Genomic DNA, 17,325 nt, shown 5'->3' on the forward strand with positions numbered 1-17,325 from the left:
GTCTATTAACTTTTCCATATGGTGAGCTTAGCAGTTTGCCATACACAGCTTGCTCCTCAAAACTCTAAAAATGGAATTGTTTTCCTACCCCAGTGTTATGACAGAGGAACTCTGTTGATCCAAATGGCAACTAATATAAAAAGAAGTAAATACAGGAAGCCAGCATTCTGAACTAACACCTCAGTACAGGATGGGAATCCAAGAGCTCCATGTCAAGGCTAAAACAAGCAGAGTCTGTTTGGAAAAGCCAAATGGACACAACTGACGCAGCTGCAGAGCGACACAGCTCTTTAAAAAAACAAAAACAAACAAAAGAGTTACATCTGTCAGTTCCTTCAGAGTTTCAGATCTTAACTGCTCTTGGAAATAACACAGCCAATAACAAAGAATGGATTTATTTTTAGATTAATAGTGTAGAGGTTTCATTACTGGGAGTTGTAAAACTGTAGTACAGAAAAGTATAAGACACTGGGTAGCTTTATTTTCTACTGAAATAGAGGAAAGAAATTTTTGTAGCCATACAATTTCTAACAACATTTGTTTTTCAGGCTTTGGTGCTTGCTTTACACAAAGGGCATTTCTAACAAATTAATGGGCTTCTATAGAAATGAGCTTAGAACTGCTATTGCTAAATTGAATGCTGATCTTATTCTGCATTTTCTTGGTAATACACAGAAAAGTGGAAAAAATAGCAGCTTTTTTTTACTTTCTAGACTTGCCTGTCACAGCATTGTGCTTCCTACTAATGAGGACTGGAAGAAACCCTGCCATGTTACTTGTATCAAATACAGGAGCATTATGACTAAAGTAACCCAAACATTTGAGTCATAGCACTAATACTTAAACTGGGGGGGGGGGATTATGTGTTTAATTACAACCCAAAGTGGATGACAATTGTTTGAATGGTATCTTGTTTGTAGGATCACAGTACACACACAGCTGGTCAGGAATTCCTAGAGACAAGTCAGTGTCGAAGATTCCCACACCACCACCCAACACTTCAAACATCCCAGCTACACACTAATTGGAGCACATCTTCCTGCAAAGATGTGGCCATGAGTATTTTGAAGTATCTGACTGGCATTTTGGAATTTCAGCTCATGTAAAATTCAAATGTGTTTAAGCTTTATTCCTGCAACAAAAGCACACAGGGGGAAAAAAAGTAATCTTTGGAAATCTATGCTCTATTTCTTTGCATCATCAGAATACCACAAAACACTGGGAATAGATGGGGGTAGCAATACCTTCATGTTTTTCTAGTGCTTGTACAACATTAGGCAGTTGATTGATAGCCTGGAACATTCGGTAACAGTCTTGTAAGTTTGCTGCTTGTCTCTGAAATTTCTTTGCCAGCCGGTTGAGGTCTGGAAAGCGACGTAACAGATCTTCTTGAAGGCACTGACGTAGCTCTGGATCCATCACAAAAGCTTCAACCAAATTCAACCTACATAAGAAATTCATAACCACGATTAGCATGGCATGATTCTTTTATGTCACCAGTTATCTGACAGTTTCTATTTGTAGTTTCTCCATGGCTGTATCCACTGGCTAATGGATACAGTCGTTAGCCTGTTTAAATTGGCTAATTCTAAACTTCCCTGGTTAAAAAAAAAAAAAAAAATGAAAACAGGACAACACATGAGCTGAGAAAGCAAGGAGATTTAACCCACGTCAAGCTTCTGTAGCTTTGAACAGTTAGGGTTTCTAATGAACAGCACTGGAGTGCAATTGCTCCAAGTGCAAATACCAACACCTATCCTGTAGGTAAAACTGACTCAGAATTGACTTTGAGATTAATCCTTTCCCTTCACTACCAAAAAAGTCTTCCAGTAGTCTATGGAAGAAGAGGCATTAAGCAGGAAAAAACCCCACTGCTGGCAGAGTTTAGCTGCCTGTGGTCAAGGCCAGCATGGACACTGTGCAGCAGTGCAAGCCTGGACCACAGGATGGGAATCCTCACGGCTGGAAGGCACTGACTACTCCAACCCCTGCTCAAAGCAGAGTCACAGCTGTGGGAATCCAGGGCATCCCTCTCTGGCTGCCCTGGAAGGTCTGGGACCCTGGCAGGGGGTCAGGAGCCCCCTGTACAGAGCCCTGAGAGACATTGTCTCTGATCCCTGTCCATGGAAAAGAGTTTTCAATCTTACAGGATGAATTACAAGCTCTGAGTGTTTGATATCAGTAGTGATTAGTGTGGCACGGGTGCAAAAGTAGAACTTTAGGATTCTAGATAAGGGGTTCAAAGGGGGCAAGATGGAGGAAACTGGGTGTGCCTTGTCCTTTTTCTTCTCCTTCATGCCCTCCATGTCTCACTGTGCTGTTGGCATTTTTCTGTTGGTTCAGGCTGGGGACACACTGTTCAACATGGGTGATGGATATTGGCACGTAATTGTAAATATAGCACACGTAGTTTCTAGTGTATAATGTTTGTAACATCCCACTGAGGGGCAGAGCCCCACATGCTGCAGTGCAACACAGACCTGCTGCAGGTCAGAGAGAAAACATTTTAGATAAGAAGAAATAAAGAACCTTGAAAACCAGCACAGACGAATTACAACTCCTTCTTTGGCAGTGGGGCTGAAAGACAGAGCCTTTCTCCAATCTCAGAGGCATCTAAATATCTCAGATCCTGACAGCAGCTAAAGCCAGCTGCACATCCTGGGGATGTGCCCAGTGTCAACCCCTGGAACCCAGCCCTAGTGACTGACCTCCACGGGGACCTCATGCCCCTGAGCCTGGCAGCTCAGGGAGTTTTCAGTGCACCACCAGTCCCTGCTCCGTGAGATGTCACAGGAGACAGCGACAGCTCAAGCCACAGTAAGCAACACTTCCTGCTCTTCCCTTATCCAACCACCTAGACTACTTATTGTAGCAGGTTACTGGGTTAGCCAGGTGCAGTTTTCCCTCTGTAAATCCATGCCAGCTACTTCCAAACCACTGTTTGCCTAATGGCAGGCACTGGGGGACTGCATTCTTGTCAGTGAGGGTACTGTCTGCCAGCCTTGCCACCACTGACTCCCAGCTTGCCTTCCCTTGCTGTTGCTCCCTGACATTTTGGTTTGGTATTTTGTTGGGAGGGGGTTTCTGTTTGGTTTTTTTTAATTTTTTTTTTTTTTTTAGGTCTGGGGGCTTTAAAATAATGAAATAAATATTCTTTAAGTGCTGAAAGCAAGCATAAAATCACAATAAAAAGTGACAGAGCATTAAATTGCATTTCTCCACTAGAATGAGAACACATTTTCATACAATTTTTGGGTTTTTGCATCAGTTAGTATTGCCATCTCTACACATTTTGCATTTGAAGTTAAAAAAAGAAGTCGGATATTGTTAATTTTGGAACGCCAGGGAGGTCAGGGTTCTTTGATCACACTTTCAGAACACCAAGGAAGAGCTCTGCCTCCTTCAGAGACCTCCCCATATTCCATACTGGGCTGATTTCTGGTTAATACTATCTATCAATATCTTTGCTTCAGCAGAGAAGTTAATTTTATCTAGAGACATGCAAGCAAGGAAAGGACAGCTTGCACCACATTATTCCTGCTGGCTTGCTTACTGGCAGAAAAATGCATTTGTTTCAATTACAGTAACATCCGCATTTGCAAACTGCCTTGGAAATGACAATTTTTTTGTCCTTCTGACAGCAGTAATCTCTACATTACTCACTGCAGTGCTGTGCAGAGTGCCAGACACTGGCAACACTGCACAGGGGTTAACACGGTCCACTGCCTCAGGTAATTAGCAAAGACAGGAAAGAAAAGCTTTGGCTAAAGCAACACAAGAGGTAGAGAGCCCTGGACAGGTAGTGGTACATTTCTGTCTAGAAAAATCCCTGCTGTTTCAAAAAGTATTCTAACCCCACACTCCAGTGAATCTTCTGTATTATACCCCAAAAAATCAATGAAAAAGATGAGAGAAGGATCCTTTCTCTACATTTATCCATTCCACTGCAGTCTTAATACATAATTTGAGAAATTGACATTAATGACACATAAGGGTGCTTTACTTCCAAAAGAAACACTGAAGTTTCAGCATGTGCACAGAGCTTGTCAGAAATAGAGAGGAAAATACTGAAGATACCTACTGCAAGAACACAGAACGAGACTTTTATGAGAAACATCACAAAAGCCAAGCACTTTTCCATTCTGATCCCTGCTGGTGTTTCTGAGCACGATTTCTGGCTTTCAGATTTCTGTCAAATGGTTTGGAGGAACAACAAGAGTACATGATCCCTTCACAGCAGATACATTGCCATGTTTATCACAAAGCCCTTCAATTTACCCAGCAGACCTCACATCACAAACTCTTCCCTCAGAAGTGCCAGCAGCAACCAGTGACCAAACACAGCTTTTAAAGACCAGATATTGTTTAAATATTGAGGAAAAAAAGGCATAAAGAACTAAACCAAACTAAGGATGCCTGATACAACTGCTTAACAGCCTAAATACGAGCCCACTAACCAGATGTGCTCCTTCCCCTCTAAGGGATTAGAGAAGGAACCAACCTGCCAACATGAACCACCCCACAGGAACCAAGCAGCTTGGTCGTTTTTAGTCCTGTAATCTGGAAACAATTCCTTTGGCATAAACAAAGCAGGATTTATCCATTTAGCATACCCACGTATTCCCACTCTTACCTACCCTGGTCTTCTGCAGTTATAGTCATGGCAAACACACAAGAGGTTGTACTATCCTGATGTGATGTCCTCTCACTTCCCAGGTATTATGCAAGAATTGTAAACTTATTTATTATTTCTCCATTATCAAAATATCACCACACCATCGACCCGTAAAGAGGAACCTGTTGCAAATGCCATCAAGTTTTTATTACGAGGAAAACTGCATTCATTTCTTGTTTAAAACCACCTTACTTCACTTTAAAAAACCCCAGTATTTCTTCACTTTAAGAAAGCAAGACACATTTAAACTGTTTACCCATTGTCAAAGTGAATATTAATCCAGAGAAATACTATTCCTGCCTGCAGCAGGAAACAAAGAGTTTCCTGGGTTTATCCAACCTGCTTAAACTACTGACTACTCCATGATTTCAACTTTGAAATTTCACGTATAAAAACTATTTTTCTCATTTTGATGACCAATTTCACACATGCAAGAATGTGCAAAGTTCTAGTTCACCATCAACATCGGATGCTATCTTGCCCTCTCATGGCTTATGTTTAAAGTCAGAGAACTTAGATTCTCCTCCAAGAGGTCCTTAGAGAATCAATAATCCTAGCATACACAGAATCACTTGCACAGAACCACTTCTGAAAACTTCCTAAATTCTGCACAGCTGCTGCAAGTCATTCAAGAACATCTTGAGCACAGCTTCTGTAGTCTTGAGCTTGTCTTTACCAGGATCTAGGGTTTTTTCCCCCCTTTGCACAAACAAACCCTTCACTTTCATCCCACGACTCCCTCAGCTTGTTCAACAGCCTCTTGGATAGGACCTGTCAAAGGCATTTTGAAAGCTCTAATTTATTTTTTTCCCCCCCTCCTCTTTTGTCCACAATGACAAGCTCAAAGAGTTCTCAGATCAGCACGAACAATTTCCCTCTGCCAAAACCATGATAATTAGACTAACATTTCATGACCTTCCTGGTAGTGCTCTATCTTCCCTCTTACATTTGCCAGCCACAAAGATACATCTGACAGCTTTGTGTTCATGCCACATTTTGCATAACAATTTCCTTATTGGTAAGAATACGTACAAGGTTGCTGGATAGAAAGGTAATGCAACCATAAGCCATGAATAATGCTCACAAGTAATGATGAAATCAAATGACAGGTGGTTTTTAATATAAAGTTCAACTGAGGGGAAAAAAAAAAAAAAAAAGGAAATACAAAATTAAGCAAATTTTAAAAATCCAAGAAAGTGTAATCAAACAAGAGCTGACACTAGGTAACTCATTTCTGCCACACAGCCAAAAGGAAAGGAAAATAGGGCAAAACTTTCCACCACAGATCTAAGGCAGCACAGTCAAGATAACAGAAACAATTATAAGTAGTGAAACCACACCAGAACGTAAAGGAAATCTCTGTTTCAAGACAGTTATTTAGATTTGCAAAAACAGCGAACAAGACTGCAGCTAATGTAACTGAAAATCAGCACCAGTGCTTTTAATTTGGAGACAGCAACCACCTTTTATTCCTGCTAAGCACAACCATGGCTGTTTACCAGCTTTGAATTCTGTGCTCTAACAAGTATCATCAGGTTTAGTGTGCTCTGGGAGACAGAGAGAGGAAAAAAACCCACTCATCTCCAAGTTTCTGCTGCATATTCCAGAATCCAACTCAAAACATTCCACCTTCTCCTCGGTTTTACTGTTAATAAGAGGCAACTCTTGAACCAGCTTCTGACAAAAATCCAATGTACCACACACAGACAGAGAAAAAGACAAGAAAAATCTGGTTTTTTAATCTAATTTATATCACACACTTTCCTGAGCCTCCACACACTGCTTCCCTTCCACTGATGGTTGCATCAGAAGAGATTGCTTCTTCCCTTGCTACACCTGTGCAGCATTTTTCATCATCATTTTAAGGTGCCTCAACACAGACATTGTCAGGAGGGTTTAATTCTATTTCTAGGTTCTTACACAGCTGAATAGCAAAGTTTAAGGTAACAGGAAAACATTACCCATGCCAGATTTGTATATAGATTTTTATGAAGAAAGAATTCTGCGTGTAGAAATAAGAACTAAACTAACAGACTAAAATAAAAGGCCACAGTTGGAAGGAATAGAGTATTTATAATGCCTGAGCAAGACTGGCCAGCACAAAAAAAAACCCAAAAAAAACAAAACAAACCAAAAACCCACAAACAGACACACCAAAAAAAACCACAAAAGAAAAACCCAACAAACCAGTGTGCAATGAGATTAGTTAGAAAGCATCTGGAGTTTTCACCTCTCCTCTACCAACATCCTACAAAACCCTGGACAGCTCTGCACCTCTCTGCCCATGCAGGAAAGAAAACACTTCCCTCAAGCACCTCTGCTCAAAAAAAGGACTTTGAGGTTTTTTTTTATCATTTCATGAAACTGGGATCCATATGCAATCACTAATACATATTTAAAAATGAGTCATATCTATTTAGTTATTACTTCAGCGCAGTGACCTCAAATCCCAGTTACTCATAGATGCTTTCAGAAAAAAGCTGTGCTAAGAATTCCACATAACCCAAGGAAAAAAGTGTTAACACTGAAATAAGCTAAGAATGCACTCTATCAAAGGAGAATCTCACTTACTTTTAAGAAGACTTTAAAGTTTGTAACTCTCCTGACTAACAGCTGAGTCTTCTGAAGAGCACACATTTGTATTCTCTGCCTGCTAAAGGATTTTTTTGACTGCAGATTAAGACCGACTCTCCTGTCCAACTGTTCTACTTGATTATGCAGAATTTTAATCACAAAATACCGCTTACAAAAGCAGCATATTAAGGACTGCTTTAAAACACACTGAGACTTTCATCTCACCACAAGTTTCAGACTGTGCACAGCTCTATCACATTAATTTCATGTTTTCTTTATACAAAGGAAAGTGGAAAAATACCTCACATACCATTATTTTGTTTCCCTCAGGTTTGTTTCAAACTCAGATTTCTTCTTAATCTAACACAGCCAAAGCAAATCCTCCCTGGACATGCTTAACCTAGACATGTAAAATGATACCCACCACCTTACCTGTTCTAACTGGGTTTTCTTTTTCACACAAGGCACACAGTATTTTAACATCCTGGAGGAAGCCCAGACTACAGCAAGTTGCTGAAATAGATAAATACTTCAAATTCTTTTTTTTTTTTTCCAACCAGAAATAAGCAAGGCACTGTCCCCTAAGCTCCCTTTATAAACTTTTGCTGATGACCAAGTTGTTCCCTAGACAATCATTTCTCTCCCAAAAATCAGCCATAATCCAGTTTGCTGCCTCAGGTAAGCAGTAGAGACCGTAAATTTACAAAGGCCTTTTCATGCCACAGAACTTCAGTATGCTCTACAGCCTTTGAAGTATTAAGGCAGACACCTAAGATCAGTACATGGGAGCCTAAATCAGAAATCTGAACCCTGGCAACTAAAAATTACTTTAGTAATTCAGCACAGAGCAGCATAAAAATCACACTGACTGTCCCAGGTCATTTTGCCTCAGGCAATCAGAGCTGTTGCACGCATTTATAAAAATAACATCCAAAATTTCTCAGACAAGCACAAAGAAATAACAAAGCAAAATAGCTAGGCAACCCACGCATGCTTTTGGAAGTGCTCAGTTGTGCACAAAAGACTTTTTTTTAACAAAACTAGAGCAGTCTTTGCAAACAATTAGAAATAAATGTAACACAAACCCAGAGGAATAAAGAACCAGCAGCTTTAGAGAGACTAATACCATCAAAAGCCATTTTATTTTAGTCATACATCATAGGCTTAGGATCACTGATCTCAGTCCCCACTCAGCTCATACTGGAGCCTCTGCACAGCCAGAAGTTGCTCTGGTTCCTGGCAGCTCCAGCTGATGGCAACATTTACCCAAGCCACAGCAATAGCCTTGGAAGGGGCTCACCACAGGCACCAGCTCTCCCAGCACTTTGAAGACACTAGATCTGAATCCAGGTTCTGATTCTCCAAGAACTCAGAACGTTGCTTTCTGGATGAGAGGCACACACACCTCTCCAGCACTTCTTATGTATGAGACAAAATATCCCACGCAAGGGGTCAGAATCTTACTGCTGCTTTAATGGAATTAAAATTGGAAATACAATATCATTCAGGCTCCAAAATCTTGTGTCTGAGTATCACAAGCTGCTCACCTGAGCAAGCTCTCCTCCAGCTCTCCCAGATCTGCAGGGACACACGAGGGCCTGTAATTCAGAAGCAGACAACCCAGGCAATGCCAAGACACCCAGGTGGGAGGCTTGTCAAGAGTCAAGAAGTCAAGACTTCTTCCTGCTGTCTGCCAAAAAAAAGAGCAGCCTGCACCTTCCACAGGGACTCCCCTCCATGCTAAATGGCTAAATGGCTCAAACTTTCATTCCCCAGCTGCCCTTGCCCAAACCGTGGAACCCTGTCACTGTTTCCTCCTGCCATGTGAGCACAAAGTTGGTTTTGTTTCTGAATGTTTCTGTGTTATCAAATTACCTCACAGCTTCCCTCCCTGAAAATCACTGTCACAACCTGAACACCCCCAAAAAGCTAAACTAAAAGATAGTTGCTTACAAAAGAGAACTTTGAAGATGACAGCGAAGAAGTAGAACAGTGTATATTCTTCCTCAATTCAGAATTTGAAGTGCATTCCTGTTTTATGAGAGGGATGTGAAATTACAGGCTTTTAACAAATGAGAAGATATTGTATCATAAAGCAGATTAACAGAAACAGCAAATCAGGAACAAAGAGCCCCAGGGGGATGCATTTCTCAGCTCACCTGTAATGCCTGTGTTCTTAGAGAGACAATGCTGTCACCCCAGTAAGATGACAGCACTCCTTGGACTCTGATCAAAAAAAAAAAAAAAAATATTTTGCAATCATTCACAGTTCTAGACCCAAACAGAGTACCAAAAGTTCCCCTCTGCCAAAACAAAGAGGTCAGAGAGACCAAACAGGACCTGGCCCAGGGGTTCAGCTGGAGAGCTGCCCTGCCCCGTACACAGCCCAGCCACGGAGCGTGGAGGAACAAACCCTGGCAGAGGCAGCTGTGACACTGAGGGTGATGCTCCCAGCTGCAGCCCCCTCCTCAAACACCCACCTCCATTTGCTGTGGCTGGCTTTGCTTTTCACCTCTGGCTCCCCCTGAACCACCTCACCCTGGGGTGGCCCTGCCAGATGTGGACAAGCCCACAAAAGTGGCTGGGAAATTATGCCCTCGAGCCCCAGGCCCCAGGAACACTTCCCAGCTGGCAGAAAGCAGCACTGCCACCAGGAGAAGTGTGGGGTAGGGCTGCTTCCCACTGCTCTTCTACCTGCCACACTCTCTCCATCAGGTTTTAAAAGAACTAAGCCAAGGGATCTCTCTGCAGGCACCTGAAACACTCAGAATGCAATGAGCACTAACAACTGCCCTTCACTCCACTGGAACAGTGCAGCTCTTCAGAACCCACTCCTTTTGTCCTTTAATCTGAAATGTCACTTGAAGAGACCACGAATATCCTATTTTTCACAGCCCTGCTGAAGTGTAATCCCTTGTAATACGGAGTGCAAGGTTTGAAGAGCAGCTTTAGACCCTAGGAGAGCCACAGAAATCAAACTGCACACACTTTCCAGAGCTCTGGGTACACAGTGTGCTACTAAGCAGCTGCACAGATCAGGCTCCCTGCTGTTAAACTTCTAATATTAAGCAAAGCAAGAGAAAGCCACAGTCAAATATCAGTCTCATGCCTTTTCTAGCTCCCCTAATTAGTGCCTAAATCATCCTACCATGATAACAGTAATGGGTATTTCTAACTTCAGGACAGTCCATTTTCAGAGAAATTTTGTAATTCAAATAAATGCAGTCTTCAAAAAAAAACAGAGTTCACACTCCTCTATATCAGTTATATTTATGTAACATAAAATTAATATGGATCAGGGAAGCAACAGACTCTTTGCCACCCTACAGTAATTTCTGAATACACTATTTGAGTACTATGTCAAAGGCTAGAGAGCAAATTAAAGCCCTGGGATTCTATCAGGGGGACCAGGCACAAAATAACTATTTTTTATAAAAAAATCAAGCATGAAATTTTTTTACAAAAATCAAGCATTGAAAACGGCATGTATTGACTATGAGGCAAGCCAATGAGATCAGAATAAAAAATAAAACAGAATTTATCAGGAAAAGCATTTAAAATAACATTGGGTTTTTTTTTTCTCACAAGATACTTATCCAAGTTTGATGTTACCAATAATTCATTATTTTTGCACAAGTGTTTATGAACTTTCCGACCTCAGCAGATCGAGCAAAGTAAAGAAGAAAACAATTCTTCAGCAGAAAAATAAAATATTTGGTCTTAATCCTTGTCAGCTAAGTACCACTTGATGCAATTAAGACTTTGCTCCTGAAGCAGACTGCTGCAACAGCAATATTTTTAGAGCCTGAGGGAAGCGAGTGCCTGGCATCGTGCTGAAGAACATGCAAATAAAGCAGCAGCAGAGCAGCAGAGCTCTGCTTGGCCTCCTGCAGCCAGAACTGAGGAGCAAGGGCAGGACTGTGCTGCAGGAAGAGAGGGAGAAGAGAGGGAGAAGAGAGGGAGAAGAGAGGGAGAAGAGAGGGAGAAGAGAGGGAGAAGAGAGGGAGAAGAGAGGGAGAAGAGAGGGAGAAGAGAGGGAGAAGAGAGGGAGAAGAGAGGGAGAAGAGAGGGAGAAGAGAGGGAGAAGAGAGGGAGAAGAGAGGGAGAAGAGAGGGAGAAGAGAGGGAGAAGAGAGGGAGAAGAGAGGGAGAAGAGAGGGAGAAGAGAGGGAGAAGAGAGGGAGAAGAGAGGGAGAAGAGAGGGAGAAGAGAGGGAGAAGAGAGGGAGAAGAGAGGGAGAAGAGAGGGAGAAGAGAGGGAGAAGAGAGGGAGAAGAGAGGGAGAAGAGAGGGAGAAGAGAGGGAGAAGAGAAGGAGAAGAGAAGGAGAAGAGAGGGAGAAGAGAAGAGAGGGAGAAGAGAGGGAGAAGAGAAGAGAGGGAGAAGAGAAGAGAGGGAGAAGAGAAGAGAGGGAGAAGAGAAGAGAGGGAGAAGAGAAGAGAGGGAGAAGAGAAGAGAGGGAGAAGAGAAGAGAGGGAGAAGAGAAGAGAGGGAGAAGAGAAGAGAGGGAGAAGAGAAGAGAGGGAGAAGAGAAGAGAGGGAGAAGAGAAGAGAGGGAGAAGAGAAGAGAGGGAGAAGAGAAGAGAGGGAGAAGAGAGGGAGAAGAGAAGAGAGGGAGAAGAGAAGAGAGGGAGAAGAGAAGAGAGGGAGAAGAGAAGAGAGGGAGAAGAGAAGAGAGGGGGAATGATCTTTCCTTTGTTTACAAGGCACTCCTCACTGCCCACCACCCTGCCCATGGCCCAGAGCTGCAGGGCAGCTGTGAGCTGTGTTTCCCAGGAGTACAGAGGGGACCTGCAGGAGCATTTCTGCAGGCAGGAGGTGACCAGAGCTTGCCAGGGCTCCCACTGCTTCTCTCCAGGTGGGACTGAAGGCCACCTGCAGCAGGGACACAGGTGCCACCATCTCCCTGTCACCCCCTCCCGCTGAGGGTTCACCTCATGGCTGGGATTACTCCACATTCCCATGGCAGACCAGCCCTGGCTCTACAGAACTCAGGTCCTGAAAACATCAGAACATTTAAAGCAAGAAGTATTGCTCCTGTCTAGACTCTGAAGAAACTTTCATACACCTGTTCATCCAAATTACACCTACACAATCACCCCAGTCACACTTCAAACCAGAACCAGGTGTCTTTTATTCCCCACTCCTCAGCCTGGGTGTGTTACATACAGTACCACTCACTATCCTACTGACAGACAAGGAAAACAAACCATTACTTTCTTTTCCCAAAAGCTGCATTTGTCAAATAAGAACAAAGTACTTTCTAATTGTACTTTTTCATTATTACCAAGACCTGCCACTCAAACCAGTTTTATGTAACAGCACTATTTAGATTTGATCCCCCTCCCCTTCTCTTTCACAGTGAAGGAAAAACAAAATTATTACCCCTAATGAATTAAACAGCTCACTTGAAGAGGAACTAGCATTAAAAGGGGAAATTTTCACCTTATAGTAACACACTACTTCACAGAATGATAAACAAGTGTTCCCAACTTTTAAACATGCATGTTTACAGAAGAAAAAAAACCAGAATATCTACCAGCAAAGTTGAATTTTGAATATTCAACTCAGCAAATCCTTTCCCACCTCAAACCCCACTGCAATCTTGCTGGACTAAGCAGTGTCTTACCCTCAAGGAACTGTACAGACAAAAGTGATATCAGGGTAGCTCATAAAACAAGAAGTATCTCCCAAAATCTTTGTCAGAGACAATTTGTTTGTCTTCCCAATGTTCATTTCCATGCTTATAGTCTTTTTCATAAAATTTCCACAGTCTGTTTTCTGTAGGAGCCATGAATATCCTAATAGCATCTTCACAGCAAATTTGTCAGGAAAGCAGCAGGTTTATTGAGGAATAGCAGTGCACAGCTCCATTTCACAGAGTCACTGTTCCAACCCAAGGATAGGCAGATATCCATTCTATCCTCCTGCAGCAGTTTGGCAATCTAACTCACAACATAAATCAAGTGGCATAATCTCTAAAACCGTCAAAAGTACCAGCAGAAAGCAAACTCAAGTCAGATTATTAAATCTGAACAGATCCTGGCTTCTGGTATTTGTTGACCTGCACTTATTCATGATTAATAGCAGCTCATGGACCAGCTGCAGAGGAGCAGAAGGATCAATTTTTGATGACAATTTTCCCCACTTTTTGATGGACTAGTTTTCATCAGGTGAACAAGCCAAATCAAATTGATCTTTAGCTGTGAGACCCAAAAAAAAAAAAAAAAGGACCAAAAGAAAAAAAGGAAGCAGGAGGTATGGAGTGCCCCTTTTGGCAACTGCTGAGTTTTTCTGGATTATTTGCAATCCAACATGACACCTTTTGTTGTTTTAGCATGATAAACTCTCCATCAAAAGATGAACGGGTTAGCTACAGGAACACCAGTGCCAATTACAAGGGAACAGGTGGCAGTCCACAGTTAGGGAAGAATGACTGAACCCTTTGATTTAAAGTGATTTTAAGTGTGAGCCATCCATGAAACAACTCAGGGCCACAGGCTGCTGCATGGTGCACCAGAGTCAAAAACAAATGAAAAACTTCCACACCAAATCCTGAAGACCAAGGAAACCCTACACACAGCACAGAGAATGTGAGCAAGTGATAAAGTGATAAGGACATGAAGGCAAAAAGATCCTAATTTGAATAAAGGCAAGAACAACACAGTATTTAGGCTTCCAGACAAAACAACAACCGCCCTTCTTTTAGGAATTCCTAATAAATCTGCATTTTTTATATCGTAACAAAGAACAAGGAAGGGGATGGAGCAAGGAGTCACCAGGTATTACCCAGTCATTAACCCCACACAGTGAAACTGCTCCACCCAAAACCTGCCAGAGAAACCCAAGATGGAAAGCAGCAGAGGCTGTTTCCCAGCTTAATGCCTTAAACCATGGAGGTTTTCTGCCAGTCTTGCTTTTTAATTAAATGCCATAGCATTTTGGGATCCAGTAATAAACCAGATTACTGCATGGTCTTCAAAGACTAGAGTCAGCTGAGGAAAACGTATTTTCATTTTTTTTTTGTGCTTTATTCCTTACAAGTTTCCATACATTATTAAAATTAAGAGGTTACATTATTACACTACTCCATCAACATTAATACCCTTTTAAATTGCTAACCTGTGCATTTCTTTAAGCTTGTGCAAACTAACAGCACACTGAACAAGTTCTATTTCTTAGCTGTTGAAAAACAAATATTTCTTCATTTGCATTCATTCTGTACAGAAGAAACTCAAAACTGTATGTCAACAAAACATTAAAGACTCTTACAATCGTCATACATGATAAATAAAATTAAATTCAAAAGTCAAGACAAAATTTCCTTGCCAAGAGCTTCCATTGCAGTGTCCTAACATGTCACCTTTCTAATGATCTTGGAGATAAATTAAACAAAGCAGAAACAATAATGTGGTCACTGATCTTTCACAGAGAACACACCGTATTCCTGTATCCAGTGTTCAAAACAGTGACTGCCAAGGACAGTGTTACAAACCTGAGAGCTTTGCACCTGTGCATATTAGGTTTCCATACGGTCCTGAATATGTAAACACAGATTCTAATCAAAATTTAACTATGGCAGTAAGTGCCATCCACCTCCTTTTGGCAGGATGAGAGCCAAAGAACAGTATGGCAGCTACAGATTCACACTTCCCTAAATAAATAGCAGTTTCATCGTGTCCTACAAGTCTGGAAACCAATCTGACATTTCAATCAAATTTTAGTTTACTTTTCATTTCTGTTGAGCCTCAAAATTCAGAGACAAAAAGAAATGACTAAAAGCTTAAACCTTCTATTTATTTTGTGAGGACTTGTGTGGAAGAAGTGGGCGAGCTGGAAGTATCAACTAGGAGACACTATGATACCTGCTCCAGTGCTGCACCACTCAATGCCACCTGCAATTTACAGATTTGCAACACTGACTGCTGCTCCCTGACCCAGAAGACAAATGATCTGGCTAACACACAGAATACAAACACCAACATTGTCTTTCCCACACCTGAAGGTGTCATGAAAGGAGTCTTTTTTTTTTTTCAGATCTCCTCAGAGAAGAAAACTAAAAATAAGTCTTCCTGCAACACAACAATCTAAGCCTTTGGATAGGTTTTGAGAGCCTGGGATTTTTGATGGCCATTCCTTCCTACAGACATGGCCTGTGTGATGTGTGCTTGACTAGTAGAGTTCTTGTCTCATTCTCTAGACAGCACTCAATGGCAACATCAGTTTTACAAGCAAACCCAAATGAAAACAGAGGTAAATCAGTAGTTTTGAAAACAGTAAACATAGGTGAAGAGGGTTAAAGAAGAAGCATTGAGAGCTTCAAGCTCCAAATATTTCTCTAGGGAACCGAGTGATGGTAACTTTTGGAATGACAAAGGTGACATTTTCCTAACATTTCCAGAGGCTTACCAGAAGCCAACACCATTTTCATGTCACTGGAATGACAACTTCTTTCATGGGAAATGTTTATTGCACCATGATCTCCATGACAATAAGAAATCACATTTCTGTCTTCAAATCTGTTCAGATTCCATCTGTATTTCAGAAGCTTCCCTGGAGGCATTAGGAGCACTCCCAGTGCCTGAAATGCATTTTTAAAGAGGTCATTTAGACAAACCTCCAAGCTGGTGACATCTTCCCCTCCTTTAATGAGGACACAGGCCACCACGCACTGCTGATGCAGCTGCCTGGGCTCAGTCTGTGGCTGTGCAGAGCTCCTGACCTGCACTCAGGAAAGCTGAAGGTCTTTGCAGAGCTGCTAACCAGAACAACAAAAGCAACAAAGCCTATCTGCAATGCTTTGCAGGTTAGAAAAGAACTACAAAAGCAGTGAAACCTTAACAGCAGAACAATTCCCACTGGAACTGGTTACAGCCCTTGCTCAAAACAAGGCTAACTTCAGTCAAATGCTGAGCAAGAGCAGAGATCCCTCCACCTCTCTGAGCACACATTCCAGAGTTTGACCATCCTCATGCCTCACCCAAGGTGCTCCAAGAGAGCCAGGGCCTTTGATTATGTTTCTTCTTGCCTCAAGGCAACAAGTTAGGGTTGGGTTTTCTTTATTTTTTTAAACAAACTGCTGCTTAAATAATCATGATGCATGAAAACGTTCTACAAACTTGGAAGTTTTACCCTTCTAGCCATTTATTCACCTCGAGCTTCCCAAATGTATTACTTCCTGACTCTGCCAGAGACAGGATTTGTTTCTACAATGTGGCCTCCATGCAGCATGATATTTAGAAGGACAGGAGGAAAGCTCAAAGTAGGCTTGGATCAGAGCAAGTGATGTTTGAGCACAGCCTTTAACTCCTCGGAGACCCCTGCAGCTTTTCCAGGGGACACAGGCACATAAGAGGTTCAACCACAGTATACACAAAGCATTAAAAAGGTGAGCTGGAATCTTTTATTTATGTGTATAAATGTCAGATAGAGTTTATCCCAAATACAGGAAAAAAAATTAAATATATTCAGCATGAACTCTCTTGTCAGGACACAACAGAACAAGCACTATTTTACACTGTGCCACATTCCTCAGACTTTCCAGTACCTGGAGAATAAACATGACATACTGAAGCTGCCTGCTGTATTGCAGTCAATTTGGTTATGCAATTAATATTTCTATTTGCACATGCTGGCTCTGCAACTACATTTTCATTTCTAATATGCTGACTGTGAGACAAGGAGCAAGAACCTCATGTACTTGCCTTCTGAACATACCACACAGGAGAAGGACACTTATGTACACTTATGAGTGATCATTATTTTTTTTTAATCAAGAAAAACCAAACAGACACTGGCAGAACCCCAGGCCTCACAAGACAGGCAGCTATCAGGTGCCTCTGTTTTCTCAGTTCTCATCAGGAGCTGCTCCTGTCAGTAAACACCATTTTATCTGAAGCATGTGCACCATGCACTTTAATTTGTGCTGCTACTGTATCAGTAGTTAATATGGACTGCTGATTCAACTCTTGTGTTCCATTTATCCATACAGGTTAACAACACACTGCAGATTACCAACTACAGGAAGAAGAGGATTCCTTTATCTCCAAAAGATGGCTTGCACCACCTGCAGGTCTTAG

General features: G+C 41.8%; 1 protein-coding gene across 1 annotated transcript in view; it reads right to left on the minus strand.

Annotated features, from left to right (window-relative positions):
* Nucleotides 1–17,325, minus strand: part of MSH2 (mutS homolog 2) — a 47,476-nt gene that overhangs the window by 20,043 nt on the left and 10,108 nt on the right. Inside the window, exon 7 of the mRNA XM_053936951.1 lies at nt 1,245–1,444. Within this exon, the coding sequence (XP_053792926.1) occupies nt 1,245–1,444 (200 nt within the window). The remainder of the gene's footprint in view (nt 1–1,244; nt 1,445–17,325) is intronic.

This window comes from Vidua chalybeata, chromosome 3, assembly GCF_026979565.1.
Source record: "Vidua chalybeata isolate OUT-0048 chromosome 3, bVidCha1 merged haplotype, whole genome shotgun sequence".
NCBI lineage: Eukaryota > Metazoa > Chordata > Aves > Passeriformes > Viduidae > Vidua > Vidua chalybeata.